Here is a 27149-nt window from a genome sequence, read left to right on the forward strand (position 1 = left end):
AGATGACAGACAGCTTGTGGCCATTTTGGCTTGAAGAGTTTGTAAAATCATTACCAAGTGACCAAAATTGCCATGGACACAGCGAGAATGTTAGGCATGGATGTGATATTGCCACATGCAGCCATTGGACGTTGCATGATTCGACCCCTACAAGTGTTACTTCAAGCAAGGTGTGGATGAAACTCTTGGACATCTTGGACACACAGTCAATCTCACACAATTATCCAGTAGAGCCATGGCTATGGCTTTGACAGCTGCAAACATCTAGTAGGTTTGAATGTCATGGACACTCACCTTGGTCGAAGTACACTCCACGCAGCATGTTTCGACAACTTTGAACAAGACTTTAAGGCTCCGGAGCTAGGAGCCCAAGACACTGGTAGCCACCTCAATCATGAACTAGAACCTAAGCTCTCATGCAGCCTGAGCAGCATAAGGATCCAGTGCAGCTCGAGCACAGCACGAGATCCATCCAGCAACCGAGCAGCCACTGCCGGATGAGGTGACTAACCTGGTTTCACCACACTTCGTACCGGGCAAGATCGGTACTTATTTTGCATTCACTTCTGGCCTTGTTGTATAGAGAGACCTTATGAACTTTCTGAACAAAACTAATTTAGATCTAGCAGGAATTTTTGAAATCCGATCAAGTTAGCCTTTTGATGCTTCTAAGTAATATTCCTTCTTACCATCTTCTAAAGTTGATTATTGTACCGACTTATGATCGAGATACACTGCGTGCGGTAGGAGCTCCCAAAGAGATTGTAATGGTTCAAGTAGTGGTAGAGCTTGTAGAGATGGAGCCGGTCTTCAAATCCCTTCTGCTTTGGCATCTCCTGGAAAAGAAAAGAACGAGACTGTTTAACACGCTTTCTCCTCAGCAACGATGAAGGGAATGACGACTTTTTACTTTGAAGTATGCATCGTAGAAGCTTGAGTTGAAACTCGCACACCACGACATTCCAAATTCCGCCTCGTTGTGACCATCTGGGAAGAAAAATTGAAAACTTTGAGAGGACGACGAGGATCTTACAGTAGCAAGCTGGATCGAGAATGACAGGCTTGCCATCCTTGTCGTAAGCCATGTTGCCACTCCAGAGATCTCCGTGAAGCAAGCACGGTTGCACGTCCTTCAAGTCTCTGAGAAGATATGGGATCTTCTCCAGCAGTTTTTTGCCTGGAAGACAAAATGGCGCTTCAGCACTCTACTTCACGTGGAAGAACCTTTCTCGTAGATTTGTTGGTCGCTGTAATTCGTCAAGAGTAGTTCCAGCTGGTGACCAATGCGGTGATCACGGAAGAACGTGATCCAGTCGGGTGTCCATGGATTCGGCTGCGGTGTGCTGATCACAGCAAAAACACAATGACAAAACACGAACTCCAAAAGCACTTGCCTGCCAATGGTGTTATCCATCTCAAATCCAAATCCCCTGTCAGAAATCCCAGCCTTGTGCATTTTCCCAAGCATCCTCCCCAGCTCCCTCTGGAAAACTGAAAGTGTTTAAACAAAACAACTCTTCATCACCATGCACTGCTTTCTCACCTGGCCATGAAGTGTCGATCCGCCAAACTCGATGTATTCCATGATGATGAAAGAGCCTCCTCGGGGCAAACTCCCTGCCTAGAAAAGAAAAAAAAAAGGTAGAAGCAAAGAAACAAGACAACTCTATGAAACAAAGTTGGAGAAAGAAGAAAGAAAATGTGAGACCTTTAGAGGCTTTGGCACGCGTACAGTGTTCGTCCGGTACATGGCATCCAGGCCAGCGGCCTCGGCCTCAAACATGGAAGAATCGATTCCTCTGTAGAAACAATCCATCCATCCATCCCGGTAAGAAACCATAGCTCTCAAGAGAAAAGAAAATAAGAGAATTCCGCGCCTGTTCGTTTTCACGAAGAAAGAGCCAGCGTCCGTGTCGTAGCGATTGGCAGCATTGATGCATCCGCCTCCCACAGGCGTAATCCTGGTGATCTTGGTGGCGCCGCCATCTCCAAGGATCCAATGCCGGATGGGATCGCCATCGCCATCGCCGCCGCTAGCCACTGGGATCACCAATCAAGAGAGTGATTGACACCACCCAAATCGCAACGACTCACTGCTAGCAGAGGCCAAATGCCGCTGGGACGTCGATCTGGGCGCTGCGAATGGCGATGGCGATGGCGAGGGCGAGAAGAACCTTACTCCACATGAAAATGCCATGAAACTTAGGGCATTCTCATCCGGCCCGGATGACGATCGGCTATGATCCAGCGCGAATGGGCAAGCAACGCCGCAAGATCGAGACTGGCAGCTCCCTCCGTGGATCGGCTCGGCGAGGAGATCCGCCGCTGCGCCAGATCCAAGGCCCTAGCCGATGGCAAGCAAATCCACGCCGAGCTCGGCAAGCTGGGGCTGGATGGATCAACGTTTCTGGGGAATCTCCTCGTCCAGATGTATGGCAGCTGCCGCGATATCGAGGGCGCCGCGAGGGCTTTTTCCAGGATCAAGGAGCGCAACGTCTTCTCCTGGAACATCATGAGTGCGGCATTTGCCCAGAACGGGCATTTTGGTGACGCGAAGAAAATCTTTGAGCGGATGCCTGAGAGAGACTCGGTCTCCTGGAATCTGATGATCACAAGCTTCGCGCAGAAGGGATGGGTACGCGAGGCCAGAGAGGTCTTCGATCAAACCCCGGATCACGACACCGTGACATGGAACGCGATGATCGCAGCGTATGCCCAGAACGGGTATTCCCAGCAGGCGATCGATCTCTTTCGACTGATGCAAATTGAGGGCGTCGCGGCGGATCGCATTACATTCACGACCGCGATCGAAGCGTGTGCTGGCTGCCTCGCGTGGGCGTCCCTCGGCCGGATCATCCACGCGGAGGTTGCGAGCAGTGGCGTCTTGCTGGATCGCAAGGTCCACAACAGCTTGATCAATCTCTATGGCAAGGCCGGGCAGGCGATCGAGGCGGCCAGCGTCTTCCACTCCATGGCCGGGAGGGACGTGATCAGCTGGACCGCACTGATGATGAGCTTCTCGCAGCACGGCCATCTCTCGCAGGCGAGCAGCGTCTTCGATCGGATGCCGCAGCACGACAACCTCGCCTGGAACGCGCTCATCATCGACTTTGCCCGGATCGGTGACCTCTCCTCCGCGATGCGTCTCTACAATTTCCTCCCGGAGGAGAGCCCCGTCTCCTCAACCACGATGATCGCAGCGTTCGCCCAGAACGGGCACTTGCAAGGAGCGAGAGACGTCTTCCACGCGCTGGCCGACCCGGATGTGGTGGCCTGGAACGCGATCATCGCGGCGGCGGTCCAGCACTCGAGCTTCCGCGAGGCGCTGGAGCTCTTCCGGGCAATGGTGGCGAGCGGCGCGTCCCCGAATCGCATCACCTTCATCAGCAGCCTCCACGCGTGCGCGCGCGAGGCCGTGCTGGACGCGGGCAAGGCCATCCACGAGGAGATCTCCATCCGGGCCCTCGCCGCCGACGCCACGCTCGCCGCGATGCTCATCAACGTCTACGGCCGCTGTGGCCATGTCGCCACTGCGCGCAAGCTTTTCGACGACCTCCCGGAGCTGTGCGTGCTGCTGTGGAACACGATGCTCGCGGCGTACGCGCACGCCGGCCACTCCGCCGCCGCATTGGAGCTCTTCCAAGACATGAACCTGGCGGGCTTCCACGCCGATCCCGTGAGCTTTACCGTGCTTCTCTCGGCGTGCAGCCACGCGGGGGAGCTCCGCGACGCTCTCCGCTGCTTCGCAACCATGGTGGGCGATCACGGCATCGTCCCTGAGAGGGATCACTTCGGCTGCGTTGTGGATCTCATGGGGAGAACCGGGCAGCTGGAAAAGGCCGAGGATCTCGTCGCCAACATGCCGTTTGAGCCCGACTTTGTGAGCTTGACGAGCTTGGTGGGCGCTTGCCGGGTTCACCGAGATCCAAGGAGGGGTCGCAGGATCTCGGAGTTGGCACTCGCGTCGTCGCCCAAGAGATCGTCCGCGTATGCCCTCCTCTCCAGCCTCTTCGCCCAGGATCACGAGGTGGACGAGTCGAAGTCCTTGCTGCTAGTGGAGGAGACGATAGATCATTCGTTCTTCGAATACAAGCAAGTTAGAAGAAGCTCTTGTTATCACCAATGCGATTGATACCAAAACTTTGTATAAGAGTTTGCTCTTGTGAAGATCAAGCACATCAACGCAAGAGAAAAGGCAAAACACCGAAAACTTCGGAAGTTACTTCTTTTGGGCGGGAACGCGCAACTCTCTTCTCGGTCAGCGTTTCACCGAGATCAACGTTCAATTCAAACAGGAATTAGGGTTCCTGGGTCAATGCTGTAGGAGAGGAAGAATGGCGGGCGATGGCGTAGACGACATGGGCGCCAGGGGGATGGGGCGGCGGGGCATCCTCGCCGCTCTCTCCTACATGGCTTGCGCAGGTACGCCGATCGATGGATGAATGGACCGATCGATTCATCCTGTAGGTTAGGAGAGCTGATCTCTTTGTTTTTTTCTTCCATCTCTTGCAGTTTTGCTCGTCATGTTTAACAAGGCTGCGCTCTCAACTTACAGCTTTCCCTGTGCTAACGTGATCACACTTCTTCAGGTACTTCGGTTTCTTTTTTTCCTCCTGTGGACTGTTTGTGATGTTTCTTCCTTTTCACATTTTTCGCAAAGATCATCTGCTCGATCTGCCTACTTTACACTCTGCGATACTGGAACTTGATCACGTTTGAGAATGAGCCACTGGAAATTATTCTCGGGAAGGAAGGGTCGACCAGCAAGAGGCTTTTGGTTCCCATGAGAACTTTCAAGCGGACTCTACCACTGTCATTCTCGTATCTAATGTACATGGTGAGTGAGCTCGACTTTGTCAATCTCTTCTCAGTTTTCGCGCATGAACAGGTGATTGGAATGGCCTCACTCAGAGGAGTGAGCGTGCCAATGTACACAACGCTCCGGCGAACGACAGTCTTGTTCACAATGGCAATGGAGTACGCCATCATGGGACAGAGGCATTCGAGAGAAGTGATTTGCAGGTTTGGGTCTAAGATCTCGCAAGATAGAGAAAGGAAAAACTTTAAGAACTTTTGCCTCTTTCTTTTTGCAGCGTGGGAGTTATAGTCTTTGGAGCGTTTCTAGCTGGAGCCAGAGACTTCTCCTTTGATACCGCCGGCTATTCTTTGGTTGTCATCTCCAACGTAACAACGGCAATCTACCTAGCGGTGATTGCTCGCCTCGGTATGTTTGCGACTTTTTCTCCCGTTTTATGCTCATTGTCATACGATCAATCACTTTGCAGGGAAGGTCACAGGACTAAACAGCTTTGGCCTCATGTGGTGTAATAGTAAGCTCATTGGTTTTCCGTAAAGCTCTGTGTGTTTCTTTACACTTTTATTCTGAGCAGGCTTAGTTTGTTTACCAATACTTCTAGTCTGGACATGGCTAACGGGAGAGCTTCACTCAGCAACAGATTTTCCAGCTTTATACGAGCACGGATTCCAGGTTGGAGTTTCATCACTCGGTTTAAGCTGCTTCATGATTAGCTTTTGGTTTCCTCTCTCTCAGGCTGTGCTACTTTTATCATGTATTCTAGCCTTCGTTCTTAACTACACAATTTTCCTCAACACGTCTCTAAACTCGCCATTGACGCAAACAATGTGCGGAAACATCAAGGTTCGCTTGCTACACATCTGTTACTTGGCAAACTTTCAAAGTTCTTTTTTGGTTTTTGATTTCGTTTGGCAGGACCTCGGCACTATTTTTCTGGGATGGCTGCTTTTTGGAGGCCTGCCGTTTGACTGGGTGAGGCCATGTTTTTGTGCTCGTTTTTGTTCTCACTCGAAAATCTGTGTGGCTTTGTGCCAACAGCTAAACGTTTTGGGCCAAGCTCTGGGATTTTTGGGTTCTGGATTCTACGCTTACTGCAAGCTGCATGGAAAGTAAGCAAGGCAAGAAGATCTTTCTTTCTTCGTTGTGTATACAGGCGAGATTGAGAGTTTCGCAATGGGGGACAAAGAAGCCCTTTTGTGAGAGCGTTTGACAATCGACTTAACATTATATAGTCTGACACAAATCCAAGCTCCAATTTTTTTTTTCAGCTTGTTGAGGAAAAACATGATTTTGTTTTGGGTCATGCTAAGGTCATTTTCTTTCTAGATTTTATGTTTCAGGGCGGGAGCGATGCACGAAGACAGCGAGAGAACAGCGAGAGCTCTGGATGCCATGGCAGCGATTGGGCTGCCCAGAAAATTTGTTCTCGGGGTTCTCACCGAGGCGCTCAAGGTCTCAAAAGAGCCACTTTTTTTTTTGTGTGTGTGCCTCGATCGTCGGCTTGCAGGTTTACAATGGATGGGCATTCCTGGAGCAAAACCATTTCGAAGTTCTGGCCGAGCTTTGCCTCGACCAGATGGTATTTCCCATTCGTTTCTTCGTTTCTTCCCTTTGGTTTCGCTTCCATGCTCATACCCGATGTTGCGCAGCAGGAAGCGGACACATTGGCGATCGAAAGCGGTACTTCCATGAAGAGCTCCTCGACTGGCACTGGTAAGAAAAAAAAAATCTCTTTTCTCTCTTTTCTCGAACAAAAGCATGACTGCCAGTGGTCGACCGGGGAAAGGAAAAGAGACCATCGCGATGTCGCGCATCGCCAGCGGCAAAGGCTGCTGGATTCAAAGCTTCCACTTCCAGTCCGGTGGAAGCTTCAAGAAAAGCTGCCGCTGGAGCCAAAGTTTCTTCCTCTCGTCTCAAACCGGTGGAAACTCAAAAGCCTGCCGTTTCTTCCTCTCCTCTCAAACCGGTGGAAGCTCAAAAGCCTGCCGCTGGATCTAAAGAGGAGATCGCTGTTCTTGGGGGAAGCAAAGCCTTTCCTCCGGCTAATAAAAAGCCTCGAACGAATCCGGAGCGTCTCGGGATCGTCCTGGAGCCATTCATCTTCCGGGCTCCAACAAGGAAAGTCTCTCCATACGGTAAACGAAAAAAGCGTAGCTTTACGACTATACGATCTCATCCTCGGCGAGTTTTGCAGGAGATTTTCCATCCGCTGTGGCTGATCCCATGAATGGTAAGTTCGTCCCACTTTTTCTTTCGTTTCTAGTTGAAAAACGATGGTTTTTGCGCAGGAGCCGAGCATTCCAAGCAAATGATGGTCACTGGTAAGAGCATTGATCTTCATTCTTCCGCTTTTCATCTTGGAAAACGAAGCTTTTTGCGCAGGAGGCGAGCATTCCAAGCAAATGGTGGCCTTGAGCGTCCAGCCCCTCGCGGAGAACATACCCCCAGAGCAAGATCTGGCTCTGGCACCGGTTGTGAGCATGAGCGATCAAGCCAGCGAGCTCTCGGATGATCCAGAGCTTCCATCGCGTGGATTCAGCCCGGATGCTTGGGCGCTCTCCTTGATCAACAGCCAATATGGCGATGACGACTAGAGAATCTCTTGGGAGGGTCGACTTACGAACGGTTTTTGTATGTATGGATGTATATTCCTTGATAGCTAGAATAGTTCTAGAAGTCCAAGCTTTGATCAAAGCTACTTTAGCTATGATGGCTCTTTACCAATGTTTTCTAGAATCATTATCAATGTCCATCGTTTCTTCTTCCTTCAGCTTAACGGCTTGGTTTGGGCGGATTATTCCAAGCGCACTGGAGGAAATGGAGGCAATGAGACCGCCACTACTTTTTATTAAACCCCCATTAATTAACTCTTAATTAGCACACTCTTTCTTCCTGTTTTTTACCGTAGCTAAACCCTAAACCCGTTCCATCCTGGCTTTATTTGTTTAAATTAGCGTAACTCTCAAAACCCTAGCGCAAGATCGGAGAGCGATGGTGCCGCGGCGCTGTGGGGATCTACGCACTCGCAGGTAGCAGCCGCTGTGCTGCATTTCCCCGACGCGCTCGCCGCTGGCGCTGGGATTTGGCAGCGAAATCAAGGCGCGCGCCACGAAATCCACCGGCATTGCTCTCCTCGGCCCCGGCGCCTCCTGCTCCGCCGCTCCAGGGAACACCGCAAGCACCGGGGGAGTGGCATTTCGCCCGGATTCGACAATGCCGGGGGTGTACACCGCGGATCTAGCACTGACGGGGTAAGGAGTGCTTCTAGGGAAAATATTTCGGCACGGGCATTGGTTCTTGGCGCGGGGCAAGGGAAATATTTCGCGAGATTTCGTCCGTCCACACCGGGAAGGCCATGGCTGGCAGCAACAGCGGCAACTACAGCATCCCGACCACGAGCTTCCCCTCGCATCAGCTCAGCAATGGGCTCTACGTCTCCGGGCGGCCGGATCCGTACAAGGAGAGGCTGCCAACGATGAGCTCCACAGCGATGCCATACACAGGTGGTGACATAAAGAAGTCTGGCGAGCTGGGCAAGATGTTTGACATACCCGTAGAGGCTCCCAAGACAAAGAAGTCGGGTCCAATTGGGAGTGGAGTTGGGAATCCACAGGCAAAGCAGCAGCAGCAGCAGCAGCAACACCAAGTGGGTTCCGCGGTGCTGTCGCGCTCACACTCCGGACCACTCCCATCTGGAGCACCTCGGACGGCTTTCCCCACCTCGGGCCCGATGAGCGCTAGCAAGTCCTACTCCCAAAGATCCAACTCGGGGCCCCTCTCCGGGGCGGGCTTTGCGAGCTCTGGCTCCAAGTCGGGGCCGCTCACGGGACCACACGGCGCTGGTGGTGGCTTGAAGACGTCAGGGCCTTTGTCAGGCGGGACAACGCCCAACGTTCTGAAGACTTCCGGCCCACTTACGCCTAATCTCCCTGCCACCGGACTCATCACCTCTGGGCCGCTCTCCTCCACCGGGGCTCCGCGCAAGGGGCTGTCCGGCTCCATGGAGCTGGGGGCGTCCGGGAGGTTCCCCAGGGCGTCGTCCATGCACGGCCAGGCGGTGACCAACATGAGCAACGAGCAGAGCTACTCGCTCCGGAGCAACTTCCCGAAGGTGATACTGTGGACGGTCATCCCGCTCTTCATCATGGGGTTCATCGCGGGCGGCTTCATTCTCGTGGCGGTCCAGAACGCCATCCTGCTCATCGTGGTCGGGTCACTCTTTGTGGCCCTCATGGTTCTGCTCATCTGGAACACTTGCTGGGGAAAGAAGTCGGTGCTCGGCTTTATTGCCAACTTCCCAGACGCTCAGCTCGGGAATGCGAAGGACGGGCAGTACGTGAAAATCACCGGGGTAACTCTGCTAAACTTTGTTCTTTCTTTTCTTTCATTTTCTTCTTCTGATGGTTTTCTTTTGTCCCTTTTGTAGGTTGTGACTTGTGGCAGTGTTCCTTTAGAGTCATCCTACCAGAAAGTAAATCGCTGTATATACACGTCAACGGGTCTTCATGAATTCAGAGGCGTCGATTCAAAGCCGGTCAACGACAAGCAGAGGAGGTTTACCTGGGCTCTCCGACACATGGACGTGAGTTTTCCTCTTCCATTACCAGAGATTCCTGCTTATGAACTTCCCTGTTTGCGCAGAGGCATGTGGTGGACTTTTACATCTCAGACTTTCAATCGGGCTTGAGAGCTCTGGTAAAAGCCGGCTATGGTGCCAACATCACACCGTATGTCGAGGAGAGCCCCGTGGTGGAGGTCGCCCCCGCTACCAAGGAGCTGCCAAAGGATTTCGTTCGCTGGCTATCGGAGAGGAACCTCTCCCGGGAGGACAGGATAATGCGGCTCACCGAGGGGTAACAAGTCGACTCGCTTTGATCTTTCCTTGGGCTGATGGAATCGTTTGTTCCTGCGCAGGTATATCAAAGAGGGCAGCACCGTCACAGTGTTGGGGGTTGTCCAGAGGCACGAAAACGTCCTGATGATCGTCGCTCCTCCCGAGCCCGTGTCCACTGGCTGCCAATGGCGTAAGTTCCTCCTCCCGGCCAACTTGGACGGCCTCATTATCAGATGCGACGAAGTGTCCAGGGTGGACGGGATACCTCTGTGAAGAAATGCGATCGCAGGAGATGGAGAGTGAGAGGGAGAGAGAGAGAGAGGGGAGAAAGTTTCCAGCCGAATTTCTCGTGTTCTCGAGGACGCTGCTCGCAACAACGAAGAACTAAAGATTGGAAGAAAACGAGGAGCTGCTGAAAGCTTTGCTGCTTTCAATAACTAAATAGTGAGTTTGATTTCCTTGTGAAAGTCGATATGTCACCCTTTGTACCGAGTACTATGAATCAAAGTATATAGAAGGAAAAGATCAAAATTGTATTCTCTGGATCTTAGCTTGGCTGGAAGTTTCTCCAGCCAAAAAAAAAAAATTGGATCTTGATGGATCTCTCACCATGAAAGAATGGATATCTCAATCTAGTATCGAAACTGTGTCGAGGACAAAAAGCTTGAGGAGGATGATGTAAACGAGTGGGGAGATCTTCCCCGCGGCCACCATGGCCTTGATCGCTACCGCGAGATCCCACTGCTCGATCGAGAGCCTCTCCATGCAGACCCTCTCGATTGCCTCCAGCAGTTCGCGTGATTCGTCGTCACCTTGGATGGAAGAGAGCCAGTGCCACTCCGCGCCCTGCTGATCGAGCGAGACCACCATGCTGGCGATGCTGGGCAGCAAGAACTCGCGCCGGAGTGCCAATTGCTCCAGGTGAAGGAGCGCGTGGTGATCGTGCTCGTGGCGGTGGCTGTGATCCGGCGAGTTGGGCGGCTTGTACACGGATCTCGCTGTTGGCGGGTAGCGCCCCATGAATCGCACCACGATCGCGCTGCCCTGGGTCATCGCCCTCTTGCAAAAGGTCGCCATGGATCTTGTGGCGAGCGGCTAAGAACTAGATGAATTGATTACTCGATCGAGCGATGGATCGCCAGCACGCGATCGATCGCATTTTGATGGGGGCACTGATCGATCGCGCACTTCTAGTCCAGGGCCGCAGCACGCGACTTCACCGGCGGAGCGACTTTTCCGCGTAGTCAACGGTCAAGGATACGGCCACGGTTGACCAGTTCTTGCCAGCGAGATTGCTAGGTCGCCGGCCAATGCTGCTAGGCGCGGGGCTTCCGCCGCCACTGCCTCTTCTCCATCGTCCTTGCGCGGCAGCCGCGGGATGGATGAGAAATCTTCCTTTCCCGGGAATGCGAATGCGGGTGGCGGCTTCTTCGTCGCCCTTCGATGGCGACGACGCGAGGTAACGAGAAATTGTTGCGCGGCGGTTCTCGATTCATTGATTGATCTCGGCAGCGTCCGGAGGAATGATGCTGCTGCCACCGGGCCTGGCGCAAAACCGCTGCCAGAGGTAAATATCTCGATCGAGAGTGGTTTTGTGATTGTCCTCAAAACTCACACGAATCCTTTCCAGCTCAATGCCGAGGAGGCTGTGCGGATCCAACTGGATGCATTGCTGGAGAACAATACTCCTCGCCAAGATCACGGGCTGGAGGTCAGAGTTACCTCTTTTCATCTTTTTTTCTTTGGCAAACGCATGGAGTGGAGGAGTTTCTAAAGAACGCTCTCGCAGGTGATGTACTTGTTTGCAAATGCTGAAGGAGATTTTGACGGTAGCCTTCCTTGCTACTTTGGATCCGCGGCTGACCTCTACCACTTTGGCCATTTCGCGCTCAAGTTCAAGACAAGGTGAGTGTACGCGAATGCTATCGTTTTCTCTGGTTTCTAAAAGGCTCCAGGCAGGCAGATTTCCGGAGCTTCTCAAGATGGAAAGCTACGAAATCGTGAATGCCAGCGACGGCAAAGTTGTGGCGAGCGTGAGGCATGGCAAAAGGCTGACTAAGTGGCTGTTCAGGATGTCCAAGGTCACAAGGGGTGAAATCAGCTACTGGCTTACAGATGGTCTTGTCCAACTTACAGAACCACAACAGTAATCAAACCAGGTTCGTCTTGTCATTCTCCTGATCTGCTTTGTCTAGAATGATTCCAAAGATGCAAAATATCGTTTTTTACACTGTCAATTTTCCTTCAGATTTGAGATTCTAAATCGCTGATTTTCTTTGCGTTTTCTTTCTTCGTTAGTGCTAAGGTGAAGCGACGTTGGCACATAAAGTCCAAGCATTATTTCGATCGCTCTTTCTCGCAGGTAAGGTTTTGGTTTGCCTCACAGCCTGTGTGTGTGGCTGCCAATCCAATCCTTTTAACGGCCAGATATTAACCTTTGGTGGAGCTTCTTGGAAGTTTGCTGCGGGGTAGCTAAATAGTCTCGATTTGACGGACGAAGCCTGACAAAGGAGGAAGAATGTTACCTGGTGTCGAGCTTGCGCGTCGAAGGCGGACGAGCAACTATTCGTGCGTGAGCTCGGACAGATCCAGTCGCTCGACTTCCAACATAGTGGCGACGAGGGAGAAGCAGCAGCAGCGGCAGCAGCAGAAGATTGGAGTCCCCCGCTCGTCCTCCGAGGTACAAAATCTTGTTTTGAAATCGTTCTCCTGACACTCTTCCAAATCATAGATTGAAGAAGCAGCTGCTAACGCTCTAGCAACACTGCAAGCGCGCTATCGTTTCCACCCAAGAGACGAGGCATCCAGGACCGCAGCAAACGAAGCTCGGGAGAGGTTGGAAGCCAGGCTCCGAGCACCGGAGTTGAGGTAAGTTGTTTTTCTCTCGTTTCCTCTCACGAGCTCGAGCGAATGCGCAGAATAACTCGGCATGGATCCAACACGGTTCCTACTCCAACACCAACAAAAAAGAAATTTGGCAGTGGCAAGCACCAAATTCTCTCGCACAAGGATGAGAGGCCGGATTGCCCGATTTGCCTGGAAGAAATTGGGCGGACGAGCCTGCTACTGCCGTGTAGACACGGATTCCACAAGGAATGCATAGAGCCGTGGATCGAGCGAAGTAATCACTGTCCTTGTTGCCGCGCGAGTGTTGTGTGAGATATTCGAGGAAGGAGAGAAAAAATTTTTGGTAAAACGTCGTAGTTTAGGTTATCCCACATGCCTTGTTGGAGGATGAATATAAATTAAGTCCCAGGGCTAATGTCTAATGTAAGTGGCTGATGGCGAGCAATATGCTGTAAATCGGGTGGAAGAGTTTTCAACACCAAACCGTGTGAGGAATATTCTCAAGCAGAACCAGATTATTCTACTTTAAGATAAAACAGTCGTTAATGGTTTCATGGTGTAGTTGGTCATCACGTCAGTCTAACACACTGAAGGTCTCCAGTTCGAACCTGGATGAAGCCAGCTGAACTTTTTCTTGAGTACGCGTGTTGCACACGTCAGCCGATTAATTTCAGCGGGTTTTGATTTTAGGCATCTCGTGGAGGAGTGATTGGTTTCGAAGCGATAATGCGGATTGAGCATGGGCTTCTTTCAGTCGTAGAGCTCAGACATAGATGCACATATTCAATTTAGGTTAAGTGTTTTCTTTGAGAGTTCAAAAATTTTATAACCCAAAATTTTAAACTAAAGTAAAAAGTAGATAATCGAGTATTTAATTTATAAACATGGTGGAGTGGTACCTCCCACCAGGGTGCCTCTTTGCATACATTGTGAGGGATAGAAGCGAGAGCAAGATTTGAATAGTAGAGTTAGATCAAGCAAAGGCTATTCAAAGTTGTAATTGTTGTTGTAATCAAAGTTCAAAGTTGTAATCATATAGCAATTTGTAAATCTTACCATCCCCAGAAACAAATCAGCACGATTAAGAGTTATTTCAACTTTTTAATTCAATTTATGAATTTTATTTTTGTGTTATGTTGACATTATTTCTTGACAATTAACAGTATGAGATTGCCCTAATTTCAAACTTTTGAATTTCGCGCTTTGTCTGATCAAAGTTTCACGGATGCCAATGGCCAACAACGAGGGTCATATCATCGCAAACTGGCCGTCCAATGCCATTGATCAGAGAACGCAGCAGCCGGTGGTACGATCGATCTTTTACAAATTGCTTGTTCATAAAGATCAAAACTCTTTCTGGATTGTAGGGAATGCCGATGATCGTTTTACGAGACGAAGAGAGCGAAGGCAATGGCGTGGATCCTTCGACCACATCGGACGGAGACAAGTTTCACAGTTTTGGAGATCCCAGAGGCGATTGTTGCCGTGCAGCAACTGGACGGAGAAAAGGCAAGATTTGTCACAGTCTTTCTCTCGAGACATTATTTCGATCGCCCTCTTTCTCCCATGTAAGGTTTTGGTTTCCCTCACAGCCTGTGTGTGTGGCTGCCAATCCAATCTTTTAACGGCCAGGTATTACCCTTTGGGTGGAGCTTCTTGGAAGTTTGCCGCGGGTAGCTAAATAGTTTCGATTTGACGAACGGAGCCTGACAAAGGAGGAAGAATGTTACCTGGTGTCGAGCTTGCGCGTCGAAGGCGGACGAGCAACTATTCGTGCGTGAGCTCGGACAGATCCAGTCGCTCGACTTCCAACTTAGTGGCGACGAGGGACAAGCAGCTGCAGAAGATTGGCGTTCCCCGCTCGTCCTCCGAGGTACAAAATGTTGTTTAGAAACCGTTCTCTTGACACTCTTCCCAATCATGGAAGCCAGGCTCCGAGCATCGGAGTTGAGGTAAGTAGCCATAGCTTGTTTTTCTCTCGTTTCCTCTCACAAGCTCGATCGAATGCGCAGAATAAATCGGCATGGATCCAACATGGTTCCGACTCCAACACCACCCAAAAAGAAATTTGGCTCCAAATTCTCTCGCACAAGGATGAGAGGCCGGATTGCCCGATTTGCCTGGAAGAAATTGGGCGGACGAGCCTGCTACTGACGTGTAGACACGGATTCCACAAGGAATGCATGGAGCCATGGATCGAGCGAAGTAAAGACTGTCCTTGTTGCCGCGCGAGTGTTGTGTGAGATATTCGATAAGGAGAGAAAAAAAAAATGGTAAAACGTCGTAGTTTAGGTCAACATGCCCTATCCCACATTGGAAGGATGAATATAAATTAAGTCCAAGGGCTAATATGTAATGTATGGTCGCGGCTTACTTACACTCGTCACGGGATATAAATTGGTTGGATGGGGGACATATTTTTTGCTGTAGTATGAATTGCTTTTTTTGATCATGTGGGAGATATTAATCATTTAAATGTATGTTGCAAGGATTTGGAGACGAGAAGCTCTAGTTGCAATTATCAGGCCGCGAGATTCATGGCGACCAAACCGTGTTTAAAGTCTAGCAGATTATCCTAGTTTAAGATAAAACTTTTGTTAATGGTTTCATGGTGTAGTTGGTTATCACGTCAGTCTAACACACTGAAGGTCTCCAGTTCGAACCTGGATGAAGCCAATTAAACGTTTTAGCCCCTTAGCGGCTTTTAGGGCTGACGTGGACTCCCGGCAGTTAACTGTTAGATGAAGGATCAGTTCAATGCAGAGGGGAGAGAAGGGGAAAGGATCGTCTCTCTGTCTCCTCCGCGATCTCTTTCGATCCGTGGAGGAGTGATTGGAATTTGGAAGCGATAATGCGGAGGAGGAGGAGGAGCTCTCGATTGAATCCGGGAGCACAGTCGTCTAGATCATGATTCAGGCCAGGTCTCGCAGGCTTCTTTCACTCGTAGAGCTCAGACATCCATGATAGATGCCTCCGTCTCTATGGATCGGCAGCGCCCGGCGGAGATGGGCGAGCTTTTGGAACCGGATGGTATCATGGGATCTGGATCATCACATCTTGGGCAACGATCACTTGAATCCGCCTCCGCCGCCACATATGATCATCCCCACCTCCAACAATAACCAGCACCATGTCGTCCTCAAGCACAAGTACGTTGTGGCGCTCTTTCTCTTCCTTGTTTGTGTAGACCTGGTGAGTTCTTGCGAAAGTTTAGGCCACAGTTGTTCTGATGATCGATCGATTGATTCGGTCTTGGCAGATTGAGATTGTGGGAGTTTTGTGCTACCAGCTTTTCACGGCCAGCTATTTCCCATGGCACTTGTATCCCATGATGCTCAACCGGGCGATGGAGATAATCGCGCTCATTTGCTCGCGGGGATACATCCCATCTCTGGTAAGATTTACAAATCGCTATACGATTCATATCCATCAACGTTGAATAGCCTTTGCTTGATCTATTGATCAGTACTCTGCTGCTCAAATCTTGCTCTCGCTTCTATCCCTCGCGGTCTACGCGAAGAGGCAGCCTTGCGGGAGGTACCACTGCGCCGTGCCCCTTGTTCTCTACAGCATCCTCTTGTCGTACGAGGTACGAGATTACCCTAATTTCAAACTTTTGAATTTATCTCCCTTCGCGGGTGTCCCAGACCTTTGTCGCGGTTATGGTGATCAAAGTCTCACGGATGCCAATGGCCAACGACGAAGGCCATATCATCGCAAACTGGCCGAGCTTTCAGGTGTCCCCGCTCTCCAATGCCATTGATCAGAGGACACAGCAGCCGGTGGTACGATTGATTCTTCCACGAATTATTTGCTCATCGATCGGGAAGAAACTATTCTGGATTGCAGGGAATGCCGATGATAGTTTTACGAGACCGAGAGAGCGAGGGCAATGGCGTGGAGCCTTCGACCACATCGGACGGAGACAAGTTTCACAGTTTTGGAGATCCCAGAGAGGTGATTGTTGCCGTGCAGCAACCGGACGGAGAAAAGGTAAGATTTCTCACGATGTTTCTCTCGACACAAGCTCTGTTTTATTGTTTTTCTTCAGTTGGCAATTGCGAAGATCTGCGACGAGCAATTTCGTGAGCAGCCCACGCCTGCCGCCACGACTCCATCACCGCAGCCGCACGAATTCGATCGCGATCAGGCAGCCACCTCCACCGCCGACGAGGAAAACATCCAAATCTGCCACGAGCTCGCGTATGACGAGGAGCAGCTCCACCAGCTTCCCGGGATCCCTCTCTCGAGCAACAGCCTGCTCGAGATTATGAGAATGGAGGACGCGCTCCACCACCAACACCACGAAGATCGCCAAGATCTCGAATCCAGACTCTCATAGAGTCGTTTGTGACTCAACACACTGATTGTTGTGATATCCCGCATGAATTCTCTAATCTCTGTCCAGTTGATCAATCCTCTCTGCCGGTTATTTCGAAAAAAAGAGAGGGAAAAGAAACTACTCTTTTCTCCGCGAATTCGAAAACCATGTACAACTCTGCGAGTGATCAACGGCTTTGGAATCTGGATGGAGATCAAACCCTTCCTCCCTCTTTGATATCCTCGAGCCTCTGGCACACATCTCTCATGCACGGCCTCCTCACTGGAACGTCTTGCGTGCAATCCAGCGCCAGCCTCAAGAACTTGGCGAGACCATCGTGAGACCCCGCCGTCCTGGCCACGAGCGGATCAAGCAGCCGCGACAGCCGATCCCGCCGGTAACACTCCACCGCCCACTCCACCAAGTTGCTGTAACACTGATCCTCAAACTCCTCCACATTGTGATGAAGATCGCGACCACTGTCCTCCCCGGCCATGATATAGTTCCCAGCGTCGAGCATTGGCCTCCGCCCGGACAAGAGCTCCAGGAGGACGACGCCGTAGCTATACACGTCGCCCTTGACAGTAGCCCGCCACGTCTGGCAGTACTCTGGCGGGACATACCCCAGTGTCCCGGCCACGATGGTGCTGACGTGGGTCTCCTCCTGCCCGGCCAGAGCCCTGGCCAGGCCAAAGTCCGTGACACATGGCCGGAACCCCGCATCCAATAGGATATTACTGGCCTTCATGTCGCGGTGGATGATTGGCGGGGAGCAGCTGTGGTGCAAGAACTTGAGACCCCGTGCCGTACCAATCGCCACGTCGAGCCGGGCCAGCCAATCGAGGCCGCCCGCGCCGCCAGCGTGGCGGCGGCAGCCGTACAGCCAGTCCTCCACGCTGCCGTTGACCATGAGCTCGTACACGAGCAGCTTCTGCGCGCCGTACGAGGAATATCCCATGAGCGGGACGAGATTCTCGTGGACGATGTGGCCCAGGGTGTGCATTTCGGCCTGGAATTCCCGCTCGCCGGCTGGCCCTTCCCGGATGAGCTTCTTGATCGCCACCGTCGATCCGTCGGAAAGCCGGGCCTTGTACACCACGCCAAAGCCGCCACACCCCACGATGTTGGAGTCGTGGAAGTTGCCCGTGGCCGCCACCAGATCCTTGTACGTGAGCTGCTTGGGGAGATCCATGGTGAAGAGCGACACGGCGTCCATGGCGGCCGAGTGATCGAAGCGCGCCGACGAGGATTTCATCATCTTGAAGCCCTGCGAATCGAGCGCCGCCGATCCTCCGCCTCCTCCTTCTCCTCCGCCGCCGCCGCCGCTGCCTCTCCGGGTCATCCAGCAGATCGCCGCCAGGCCCATGGCGATCACGCCCAGCGCGCACGCCAGGCTGATGCCCAGGATGGTGGAGGCGTGCATTGGCGCGGGGACGCCGCGCGAGGACGACGAGCTAGGGTTCCTGGGAGATCCGTCGCAGAAGGGGATGGCGGTGCTGGGATCGCTGGTGCCGGTGAGCGCTGGGACGTAGCACAGCTGGGAATCACCGATGAAGGAGTCTTGATCGAACGTGGCGAGCTGCCCGGCGAAGGGGATCGGCCCCGCGAGGCCGGGGTTGTAGGAGACATTGAATTTGTTGAGCGAGGTGAGGCGCGTGAGCGAGTAGGGGATCTGGCCGCTCAGCCGGTTGCTGGACAGATCGAGGCTCTGGAGGCACTGGAACTGGCCGAAGCTGTCCGGGATGGCGCCCTCGAGCGCGTTGTGCGAGAGATTCAAGCCCGTGAGCTTGAGGTTGCTGAGCGATCCCGGGATGGCGCCGCTCAATCGGTTCTGGTAGAGGAAGAGGAGGCTCAGCCGATCGATGCCGCCATAGCTCGCCGGGATGCTGCCCGAGAGGCGGTTCTCCGAGAGCTGGATGTAGCCCATGGATTTCTCGGTGGGGATGGTGGAGCACACCGAGTAGATGAACTTGCCGCGCAGGAGGAGGTTCCAGAAGAGCTGGCAGCGATCGCGATCCAGGACCTTGTAGACGAGGCTGAATGGGGGATAGTTGCTGGGCAGCCAGCGGCGAAGAACAGCGCACTCGCCGATCTCCTTGGGGACCTGGGGGAGATTCGCGATGTTGTCATCGAAGGTCGCCTTGGCGGCCTTGCCCATGGATTCCAGCTCGGGCGGGAGCTCGCCGCCGATGGAGTTCTTGGCAGCATTGAGCCAAAGGAGGCTGGAGCAATTGCCCAGCTCGCGAGGGATCGTCCCGGAGAGCATGTTGTTGGCGAGCATGAGCCACAGCAATCGCCCCAGCTTCCCTAGCGATGGCGGGATGGAGCCCGTGAGGCGATTCCCGGAGAGATCCAGGAACTGGAGCTGCGAGATCTCGCCCAGGCTCGGCGGGATGGATCCCGTGAGGCGATTCCCGGCCAGGAGCAAGAACTGGAGCTTCGCCAAGCTGGTGGCGTTGAATCCGCTGGGGATGACCCCGGTGATGCGGTTGTCGCTGAGATCCAGGTGGAGGAGCTGGCGATGGCTCGTGGCGATCCACTCCGGAATCCCGCCGGTGAAGCCATTGGTGTGGAGGACCAGGAACTGGAGCTTGGCGAGCTTGGCGATGACGGCCGGGATCTCCCCCGCGAGGAGGTTCTCGTTGAGGATCAAAACCCTAAGCTCGCTGCAGTTGGCGATGGATGCCGGGAGCTCGGTGATGTTGTTCCTGCCGAGAACGAGGAAGCGCAGTGAGCGCAACAGCCCTATTTCCGGGGGGATGCGCGTGAAGTGGTTCTGCGAGAGGAAGAGGTTCTCGAGATCGGCGCTGCGGAATATCTCCCGCGGGATCTCGCCGGTGAGATTGTTGAGGGAGAGATCGATGTTGCGGAGGCTGGGGACGAAGAGGCCGCCGGGGATGGATCCGACCAGGTGATTGTTGGCGAGGTTGAGGTCCGTGAGGGATGCGAGGCTGCCGCTGGCGAGCTCTGGAGGGATCTCGCCGACGAGATTGGTGTTCTCCAGGCTCAAGACCTCCAATGCCGCGCAGCCGCCCAGGGAGCTAGGGATGGATCCGTGGAACTGGTTGCCGGAGAGATCCAGGCGCTCCAGCGCCTGGCATTGCGAGAAGAGCTCCGGGGGGATTGCGCCGGTGAGATTGTTGGAGGAGATGTTGAGGAACTGGATGCCGGGCGAGAGGATTCTTGGAAGAGAGCCCGAGAGGGAATTGTTGGAGATATTTAGGGTTCTTAGCCCGCCGAGGTTGCCGATCGCGTCCGGGATGCTGCCGTTGAGGGAGTTGGCAGCCAAGATCAGGGATTCCAGGTCCGCGAGGAGGCCGATGGCATCGGGGATTGGGCCCGTGAGGCGCTGGTTGGAGAGATCGATCGAGATTACGTGCTTGGCCACGCAGCTGACTCCTTGCCACTCGCAAGGGCTTCGATCGTCGGGTTTCCAGCTCTGGAGCGCGCTAGGGTTTGCTAGGAGGAGAGATCGCTTGAAGCGGAGCAAGATCGCCATCTCCTCCTCCAGGGAGATGGAATTTCCTGGGCAAGAATACGAGGTGTGTGAGCGAAGAAGATGCCATGGCCGGGCATTTTTTCCGTACCTTCGTGAGCCATCGCTAGGACAAGGATGGCGAGGAGGACGAGAGCCGCCATGGGGTAAGCCACGCTCCTCGCTTTCTTTCGATTGGAATTCGCTGCTACTTGAGTTATGATCCTGTGTGATCCATTCTCTCGATTTTCCTGTTTTTGGTGTTGATCTTGTTAGTGTAGCTTGTGATGATAGTGGATCTTCGTGAGCTCTTTGGGGTGGTACTTCGCATCTTTGATGAGTGGCTGTCTGTGCTCTTCTGTTCCAGGGAGGAAGAACGAAGGGGATTGGGGGATTGGATCAAGCGAAACGCGATCTCTTCTTCCTCTCTTCGCAGTGCGTGCGTGACGTGAGAGCGAGACAGGGACGGAAATGAAAAGAGAACGATGGGCTTCACGAGAGATGAACCGCAGCGCCAAAGAATCCCTTCTTTTGCTACCTGGACGCTCGCTCTCTCTCTCTCGCTCTCGCTCACTCGCGGTCGCGGCTCGAGAGCTCTTTCTTCCTCCACTCTGCCGGCCAAACCAGGTAATCTCGTTTTCGTCTTCCGTCTCACTTTGAATCACACCTCTCAGTCAAACTATGCTTGCGCCCGCAAGAGCTGATCAGAGAGCAAAGCTAGCTACAAGGAAACAAGCGGAAGGACGGGCCGGGGTTAGCTGAAGCTGGATAGAAACAACGGGAAAGACAAGGGACAACGAGCAAGAAGGCAAGTTCCTCTTTTTTATCTTTTCTTTTGCGTGGGCTTCTCTGTTTGTGTTTTTCCTTGCGCTTTTTATTCCTCTATTCGCTTTTGTTTGCACTCTTTGGTCTTGCGACTTTCGATTGAATTGTCCGCGCCAGTAGCAGCAGCAGTCGCTGCAGTATCAATCGACCGTCAAGCAGTTTTTACCGCCGTACTATGGCGACGACAGCTCAAGGTCTGCGCAGGCAAATGAATTGGAGAGACGCAATCCATGAGCATCAGCAAGGGCCAAGCGAACAGATATCTTATAATGCTGGTGGTGCTTGGCGAGACTGTCTCCTCTCCTCCTAAAGCTGCAAGCCAGGTCTGTGAACTTCTTTTTTCTTCTTTTATTCTTCTATTTTTCCTCTCTCTTCTCTTTTTGTTTCTTCTTTAATATCTCTGCTGCTTGGTAGGCTCGGATCCCATGGATCGAACTTGGTAGAAGACGGGAGTTCTTTGTGGATTGCTGATTTGTTTATGCCTTTCTTTGGTGGGTGCTGCAGGATCGAGGAGTCTAAAAGATGAAAGGAAAGGGAAAGGTATGAGAAGGGCCACATTAGCTACATGCGCGCACACGGTGGGTCAGACTGTTTCTCAGATCTTTGCATGGGGTGTTCCTTCTGTAAAGTGTTTGGTCAAACAGGGCAAGGACAGGACAAAGAAGAAATCCAAAAGTTTGAAGAGACTGGAGTAAGACGAAACCCAGAGCATTCAATGAAACAAGTTGGAATGGTGAATGGTAAAGTAGGAAACACAATAGATGAATTCCTGGTGATGTTGAAATATTCAATAAACTTCATATTTAATATTATTATTATTTAAATTTTGATTAATAAAAATATAAACTGTAGCACATTAATCTTTCATTTGAAAATGCCATTTCATTATTTATTTGAGGAAATTTTATTAAAATTGTAAGGTTATATTTTATTTCTCTCAAAGATTGCTCGTTAATTTAGTTTTTAGAATAATCAACATCTTACTTAGTTTTATAAAAAAAAAATTACTAAAATAATAACATTTGTTTTTATCAGTTACAACTTGGGTTGCTTTAAAAAACATTTCACTATAAATGTAAATATAATTTGAGCCACGTAAAAATATAAAGAAAACAAATATATTCTTGTTTATAAAAAAACTTATTTTACCTTTATTTGGAAACAAATTAATATAGTAAGCTATATTTACTAATACATTCACCGAAATTAAAATATAAACACCTCAAATTTTCCATTGCTTAACCTAAAAAATAATTTAAATATTAAACAAATGCATATATTCATAATAACCTATATAACTATTATTGCCAAGTCATAGATTAACAGTATCACCCACTAAATTTCTTTTTATGATTACATTTAACTTAAATATATAAATGTCAAAAGTGTTTTACATTAAAAAAGTTTCAACACCTCCCATTGGATTTGGAATGCAAAACATCTTGCTAGATTACTAGAAAACTCAAGCTCTTGGCAATGGCCCTTTCCATGAAAGCATGGGCCATGCTCCTTTGCATTGTTATTTATGCTTAAAATTTGTGAAAGAGTTACAGAAATCACTTTTGCAGGTATGCCTATCCCATTCTGTGAGTATAAGAAGGGAAGAAAACCTCTTAAGGCTAGATCTCCATAGCCATCACCTCCATCCCAACTCCCTCCAGCTGATCCCAAGATTTCAGCCCAAATGACATCATCCTTATAGCTTATCCTAAGGATGGTACCTCTTTGGATTAGTGGCGCTTAAGGGTGGGGTGTTCATTCCCAGTATCGAGCATGCAATATCACCTGAGACTTGAGTGTCCTACAGTTTTAACAACAAGTCCCAATTCAAGTAGTTCCAGTTAAAGCTTGGTTTATGACAGAGCTTCTATTGCATTATTAATATTGGAAAGAAACAAAGTGTTGCTGCATTTTTATAACCATACTCGCAGAAAGAATGACTGAAAGGGACAGAACACAGTGCCCGGGAGAGAAAAGCTGCAATCTCTTCACAAGACGTAAACTCTTGGTTTCTCTCCAGTACCATGCTCAAAGCTCCTGCATAGAGTGGAAAGAAAGTGTTCGAAGAGATGCCTACGCACAACCTGGCGTCGTGGAAGTCGATACTAGCTGTGCAGCCGTGTAGTGTCTATCAAGCAAAGTTTCTGTTCGATGCGATGCCAGAGCAAGACGTTGTCTCCTGCAACTTATATGCTCAGCATGGCCGACTGGACGAAGCTCAGAGCGTCCCTCTTGCAGATTCACAATGTTATAGTGGTCATTATAGACAAACCATCTCGTCGAGTCAGTCAGACAGACCTGGTGGAGCGTGGGATCGTGTGGCTGCGCCCGATGAGCAGCGATTCGAGCCTTGTTCCTGGAGCGCCGAATATTTGTTATAAACAAAATTATAAAGGTAAAAACATTAAAAGATCATCCTTTGATCCTCATAACGTGAAGAGCCATCCGGGAGGTTGGAATGACAACGGGCCACTCATCCGCAATGATCTCCCTCTCGGTGTCGCTGTATGCCCGGAGCTGGAGGAGATCATGCTCGATCATCGAGTCCAGGCCAGGAACATCGGCCAGAGAGTCATACGCGATGACACCGTCGCGGGAGTCGGCCATCTTCTTCACCAAGCGAGCCCAGTCGTCTTTTTTCCACTTCGGCGGCTCTCGAACACCTACCTTACGCATCCCTTCCGGACGAAATCCCTCCATGACACGGTACGCCGCATCCATGAACAGCCGCTTCTTCTCTCGCTCCCAGCGATCCCGGAGACGCTCGCCGGTGGCCACAGCGCGGTGTGCCAGGCGCACGATTCGGTGCAAATTGAGTATAGCGCCTCCAACGTGAGCGAACACATCATCCCACACAGCTTCGGCTTCCTTCTTGGACGATGCCGGCACGCGCTCCAGCATAAACGCCTTGGCTTCTTCTTCAGCCAGGTGGCCGACACCGAAGACGCTGACGCCGTGGCCTTGGAATGCAGCCGAGGAGAGCAGCCATCTCCTGAAGAAGCTCTCAGACGAGGCCAGCACAATGTGCGCTCCACACTCCTGCTTGGAGATGCGCACAAGGAAGCGGAAGAGCGTCTCCAGCTGGGCTTCTCCATCGGGCAGTGAGTGCCATGCCGCTAACGCATTCGCCTCGTCGATGAAGATGGTCGGAAACCCTTGCTTGTATGCATCCACCAAGGTGGTGGAGCACTGCTCCGGCTCCACCAGATGACGTCTCTCCAAGCAGTATGATTCCAGCCAGCGCATTGTCATGGACAATCCATCCTCACTAGCACTGCCCTTGCAGTGCTCTACGTTGCCTCCCAGGACTTCGATCCCCAGCTTTACTTTAAGCTCCATGCTATCAACCATGCTACCACGAAGGCTTGCCGCAAAGCCTGCTGGATCTACGTTGGGCTTCTCGCGCATGTCGATGTAGGAAGAGACCCCCAGAAACTCGCCATGGGCTTGCCGGCGGCGGTACTCCCTGAGCAGCGCCGTCTTACCCGAGTCTTTCGGGCCCGTCATGATCACCATCTGCCCCGGCTCCGCCAACACCTCCGGCGTCAAAAGGTCGTCAAGATCCGACAGCTCGCGCCTCCTGTTGAAGAAGCTGGCAGCCAGCAGATCCTTCTCCAAGGGACGCACTGCTCGCGCCATCTTTAAAATGAAAGAATTTTAGGGCGCAATGGAATTCTAGGGTTTATGGTGTAGGGTTTATGAAATGGCCGCGACAGCGGCAGCAAGACGGGCATCCGGATGGCAATGGCGCCGTCCCAATGCCAATGCAGGGCTCCAGGCAGTGGTGGAAGCCAAGGCGATGCCCATGGTCATCACGCGCAGCTACGCCAAGACCCCGCCCAAGCCCAAGCCCCAGCCCGCCTATCTCTTCGCCAAGAACATGGAAGAGGTGGACTACTGCCCGCGCACCTCCGCCGCCCGGCTGCGCACCACCAATCTCATCTCCTACCTCTGGATCAGCAGCTACCGCAGCCCCGACAAGACGCACCACAATCTGGAGCGCTTCCTCCACAGCCCCGACCTCTGGCACTGCGCCTACCAGCGATCCTGCTACAACCGCGGCCTCTGGTCGCCCACCAGCCGGATCGACCAGGAGACCCTGGCCGACCTCGACAACCTCAAGCGCGCGGTCATGGACGGCACCTTCGCCTGGGGCGGCAAGGAGCAGATCTTCGTCTTCCCGCCGCCCAAGCCCGGCAGCGACCCGCCCCCAGTCCGGCAGCGCGACGACCCCCGCGGGGATTTCCAGGACGAGATTGTCCAGGAGGTGCTCATCTTCGTGCTGGAGCCGCTGTTCGAGGTGAGGCTCTCGCAGCGCGCGTTTGGGGGGCGGCCGGGGCGGAGCGCGCAGTCGTGCCTGCGCTACATCCAGGGCAACTTCGACGGCGTGGTGTGGACCGTCAAGGGCGATCTCACCAAGCTCTACGACGATCCACAGCCGGAGCTCATCACCCGGGTGCTCGCCAACGTCGTCCAGGACTCGAGGGTGATCGAGCTCATCGCCAGCGGCCTCCGGGGGAGGCTCCGGCTCGAGGTTCCCATCCCGCGGCCGGTGAGAGTCTCGTATCGCCAGCTAAAGCAGCTGAGCGAGGATAAGAAGCCCAAGCGGTGCCCGTTTTGGCTGGACACCGTGCTCGGCTTCGCTCCGGTCGAGGCGCAAAAGTCGCCCAAGTGGGGATACTGCCACAAGCTCGCGCCTCTCCTCGCCAACATCTACCTCAACGAGCTGGATTCGTGGATGGAGGGCCAGATGACCGAGTTCTTCCGCCCCCACGATCCAAACTTGGGCGTGGAGCCGGACGAGTCCCCGCAAGGAGATTATCTGTGGCAGCACAAGAAGGAGCCGGACAGCAGCGACGACGAGGAGACTTACAGGAACACGCCTTACATCGAGCGGCGGCACTACGAGGATTCCTCGTCGAGCAGCGACGATGAAGAAGGTGGCGATGGAAAAGGTGGCGGTGGCTCCCCGCCGCCGAATCCCCGGCTGGAGCAGCAGCTGGCGGTGGTGGCCGGGAAGGAGCTCATGTCGGACAACTCCAAGCGCATGGAGTACATCCGCTACTCGGGGCATTTCCTGATATCGGTGCGCGGCACGCGGCATGACGCGCTGCGCGCCGTGGAGCGCTGCCGGGCCTTTTGCCGCGAGACCTTCTTCACGGAGCCGGACCTGGACCCGCCGGTGCACATCACCCGCCGGACCTTCTTCCTGGGCCACGAGATCTTCCGCCGCCGCCTCATCATTACCCGGCGGCAGCTCTTCTCGGACAACAGGTACCGCACGCTCAAGCTCCACAAGACCATCCTGTGCGTCAAGGCGGACATGCAGTACTGCCTCCACAAGCTCCGCGAGGTCGGGGTGCTCAAAGGTGACGACCACCCGCTGGCGTGCATGAGGCTCTTCCACACCGAGCAGGCGCAGACCAACGCACACATGAACAAGCTCCTCCGCGCGCTCTCCGACTGGTACAAGTACGCCTTCAATCGCAAGGCCGTCTGCGGCCTCATCGGCTACGTCTTCCGATCGTCGCTGGCGAAGATGTACGCCGCCAAGTACAAGCTCCGCTCGCAGGCGAAGGTTTACAAGACGGCCAGCTCCGACTTGAGCTACCAGCTCAAGGACCGCAAGGGCCGGACGCCGCAGTACCGGCAGGCGGTGGTGTCGGGCATGAAGACGGGCATCGAGCCGATCGAGTTCCGGTTCCTGGACCGGATACCCGAGGCGGTGTTCTCGCCGCTGCCGCGGAACTGGATGCCGGTGCACGAGCGGCTGCTGCGCGAGTTTGCGAGCCTCAAGGAGCCGCAGACCATGGAGGCGGAGCTGGAGGCGATGCGGGACAAGGAGCCGGCGGCGGTGAGGGAGAGGCTGTCGAGCATCGTGTGGGAGTTTTACCGGGGCGGGACGGCGAGCATGGCCAACTTGGACGAGGACCTCGCCAAGAAGAAGCTCCGGCATGTCACTCCATACCTCTCGGAGCACGACCATGTCCCTCCTCCACCTCTCTAGCTTCGTATGCTCGATCGATCATAG

General features: G+C 52.8%; 8 protein-coding genes, 1 long non-coding RNA gene and 2 other non-coding genes across 21 annotated transcripts; 9 read left to right on the forward strand and 2 right to left on the reverse strand.

Moving 5' to 3' along the window:
* Window positions 1-530: 530 nt before the first annotated feature.
* LOC9661225 (protein-ribulosamine 3-kinase, chloroplastic) lies at window positions 531-2335 on the reverse strand. Its single transcript, XM_002988831.2, has 9 exons — window positions 2095-2335; window positions 1878-2040; window positions 1709-1799; window positions 1544-1621; window positions 1395-1483; window positions 1225-1343; window positions 1034-1177; window positions 911-987; window positions 531-836 (listed from the first exon to the last, which is right to left on the reverse strand). The coding sequence occupies exons 1-9, from the start codon at window positions 2195-2197 to the stop codon at window positions 696-698; spliced, it is 1005 nt and encodes a 334-aa protein (XP_002988877.2). The 5' UTR covers window positions 2198-2335; the 3' UTR covers window positions 531-695.
* LOC9661831 (pentatricopeptide repeat-containing protein At4g02750) lies at window positions 2227-4132 on the forward strand. Its single transcript, XM_024662643.1, has 2 exons — window positions 2227-2430; window positions 2534-4132. The coding sequence occupies exons 1-2, from the start codon at window positions 2227-2229 to the stop codon at window positions 4130-4132; spliced, it is 1803 nt and encodes a 600-aa protein (XP_024518411.1).
* A 35-nt stretch (window positions 4133-4167) lies between these two features.
* LOC9661226 (nucleotide-sugar uncharacterized transporter 3) lies at window positions 4168-6081 on the forward strand. 2 transcript variants are annotated; one of them, XM_002988769.2, is made up of 10 exons: window positions 4170-4422; window positions 4513-4589; window positions 4661-4837; window positions 4889-5022; window positions 5094-5224; window positions 5286-5330; window positions 5391-5488; window positions 5552-5659; window positions 5732-5788; window positions 5855-6081. In XM_002988769.2, exons 1-10 carry the CDS (start codon window positions 4335-4337, stop codon window positions 5927-5929), a joined length of 990 nt encoding a protein of 329 aa, XP_002988815.2. In that variant the 5' UTR covers window positions 4170-4334; the 3' UTR covers window positions 5930-6081. The 2 variants fall into 2 exon arrangements, with proteins under 2 accessions (XP_024518355.1, XP_002988815.2); XM_024662587.1 differs by having other exon boundaries at window positions 4168-4422; window positions 5391-5659.
* A 29-nt stretch (window positions 6082-6110) lies between these two features.
* LOC112341815 lies at window positions 6111-7586 on the forward strand. Of its 3 annotated transcripts, none has more exons than XM_024662588.1 (7): window positions 6111-6268; window positions 6324-6395; window positions 6466-6529; window positions 6586-6951; window positions 7011-7046; window positions 7105-7137; window positions 7187-7586. In XM_024662588.1, exons 1-7 carry the CDS (start codon window positions 6167-6169, stop codon window positions 7408-7410), a joined length of 897 nt encoding a protein of 298 aa, XP_024518356.1. In that variant the 5' UTR covers window positions 6111-6166; the 3' UTR covers window positions 7411-7586. The 3 variants fall into 3 exon arrangements, with proteins under 3 accessions (XP_024518356.1, XP_024518358.1, XP_024518357.1); XM_024662590.1 differs by having other exon boundaries at window positions 7199-7586; XM_024662589.1 differs by having other exon boundaries at window positions 6469-6529.
* A 201-nt stretch (window positions 7587-7787) lies between these two features.
* LOC9661227 (uncharacterized membrane protein At1g16860) lies at window positions 7788-10117 on the forward strand. The gene is made up of 4 exons (XM_002988770.2): window positions 7788-9167; window positions 9243-9398; window positions 9458-9669; window positions 9731-10117. The coding sequence occupies exons 1-4, from the start codon at window positions 8172-8174 to the stop codon at window positions 9921-9923; spliced, it is 1557 nt and encodes a 518-aa protein (XP_002988816.1). The 5' UTR covers window positions 7788-8171; the 3' UTR covers window positions 9924-10117.
* Window positions 10118-10956: 839 nt separating this feature from the next.
* On the forward strand, window positions 10957-12942 carry LOC9661228. Of its 5 annotated transcripts, XR_002990699.1 has the most exons (9): window positions 10957-11109; window positions 11163-11217; window positions 11281-11361; window positions 11440-11555; window positions 11614-11809; window positions 11949-12012; window positions 12108-12330; window positions 12382-12518; window positions 12569-12942. XR_002990699.1 is itself a non-coding variant. In XM_024662591.1 (5 exons), the coding sequence occupies exons 1-5, from the start codon at window positions 10961-10963 to the stop codon at window positions 11798-11800; spliced, it is 588 nt and encodes a 195-aa protein (XP_024518359.1). In that variant the 5' UTR covers window positions 10957-10960; the 3' UTR covers window positions 11801-11887. The 5 variants fall into 5 exon arrangements, 3 of the variants coding, with proteins under 3 accessions (XP_024518359.1, XP_024518360.1, XP_024518361.1); XR_002990698.1 differs by having other exon boundaries at window positions 11949-12330; XM_024662591.1 differs by lacking the exons at window positions 11949-12012; window positions 12108-12330; window positions 12382-12518; window positions 12569-12942 and having other exon boundaries at window positions 11614-11887.
* Window positions 12943-13044: 102 nt separating this feature from the next.
* TRNAV-AAC lies at window positions 13045-13118 on the forward strand. Its single transcript has one exon. It is a non-coding gene; the product is annotated as a tRNA-Val (tRNA).
* Window positions 13119-15099: 1981 nt separating this feature from the next.
* TRNAV-AAC lies at window positions 15100-15173 on the forward strand. The gene has a single exon. It is a non-coding gene; the product is annotated as a tRNA-Val (tRNA).
* A 1328-nt stretch (window positions 15174-16501) lies between these two features.
* Window positions 16502-20654, reverse strand: LOC9661230 (probable LRR receptor-like serine/threonine-protein kinase At1g74360). The gene is made up of 2 exons (XM_024662584.1): window positions 20406-20654; window positions 16502-20343 (listed from the first exon to the last, which is right to left on the reverse strand). Exons 1-2 carry the CDS (start codon window positions 20455-20457, stop codon window positions 17033-17035), a joined length of 3363 nt encoding a protein of 1120 aa, XP_024518352.1. The 5' UTR covers window positions 20458-20654; the 3' UTR covers window positions 16502-17032.
* LOC9661832 lies at window positions 20344-21936 on the forward strand. 4 transcript variants are annotated; one of them, XR_002990702.1, is made up of 4 exons: window positions 20344-20460; window positions 20661-21441; window positions 21623-21696; window positions 21763-21936. It is a non-coding gene; the product is annotated as an uncharacterized LOC9661832 (long non-coding RNA). The 4 variants fall into 4 exon arrangements; XR_002990701.1 differs by having other exon boundaries at window positions 20661-20920; window positions 20968-21441; window positions 21623-21930; XR_002990703.1 differs by having other exon boundaries at window positions 21533-21930.
* A 2885-nt stretch (window positions 21937-24821) lies between these two features.
* On the forward strand, window positions 24822-27125 carry LOC112341832 (nuclear intron maturase 2, mitochondrial-like). Its single transcript, XM_024662644.1, has one exon. It carries the CDS (start codon window positions 24822-24824, stop codon window positions 27123-27125), a length of 2304 nt encoding a protein of 767 aa, XP_024518412.1.
* The last annotated feature ends 24 nt before the right edge of the window (window positions 27126-27149 follow it).

This window comes from Selaginella moellendorffii, unplaced genomic scaffold (assembly GCF_000143415.4).
Source record: "Selaginella moellendorffii unplaced genomic scaffold, v1.0 SELMOscaffold_91, whole genome shotgun sequence".
Lineage (NCBI taxonomy): Eukaryota > Viridiplantae > Streptophyta > Lycopodiopsida > Selaginellales > Selaginellaceae > Selaginella > Selaginella moellendorffii.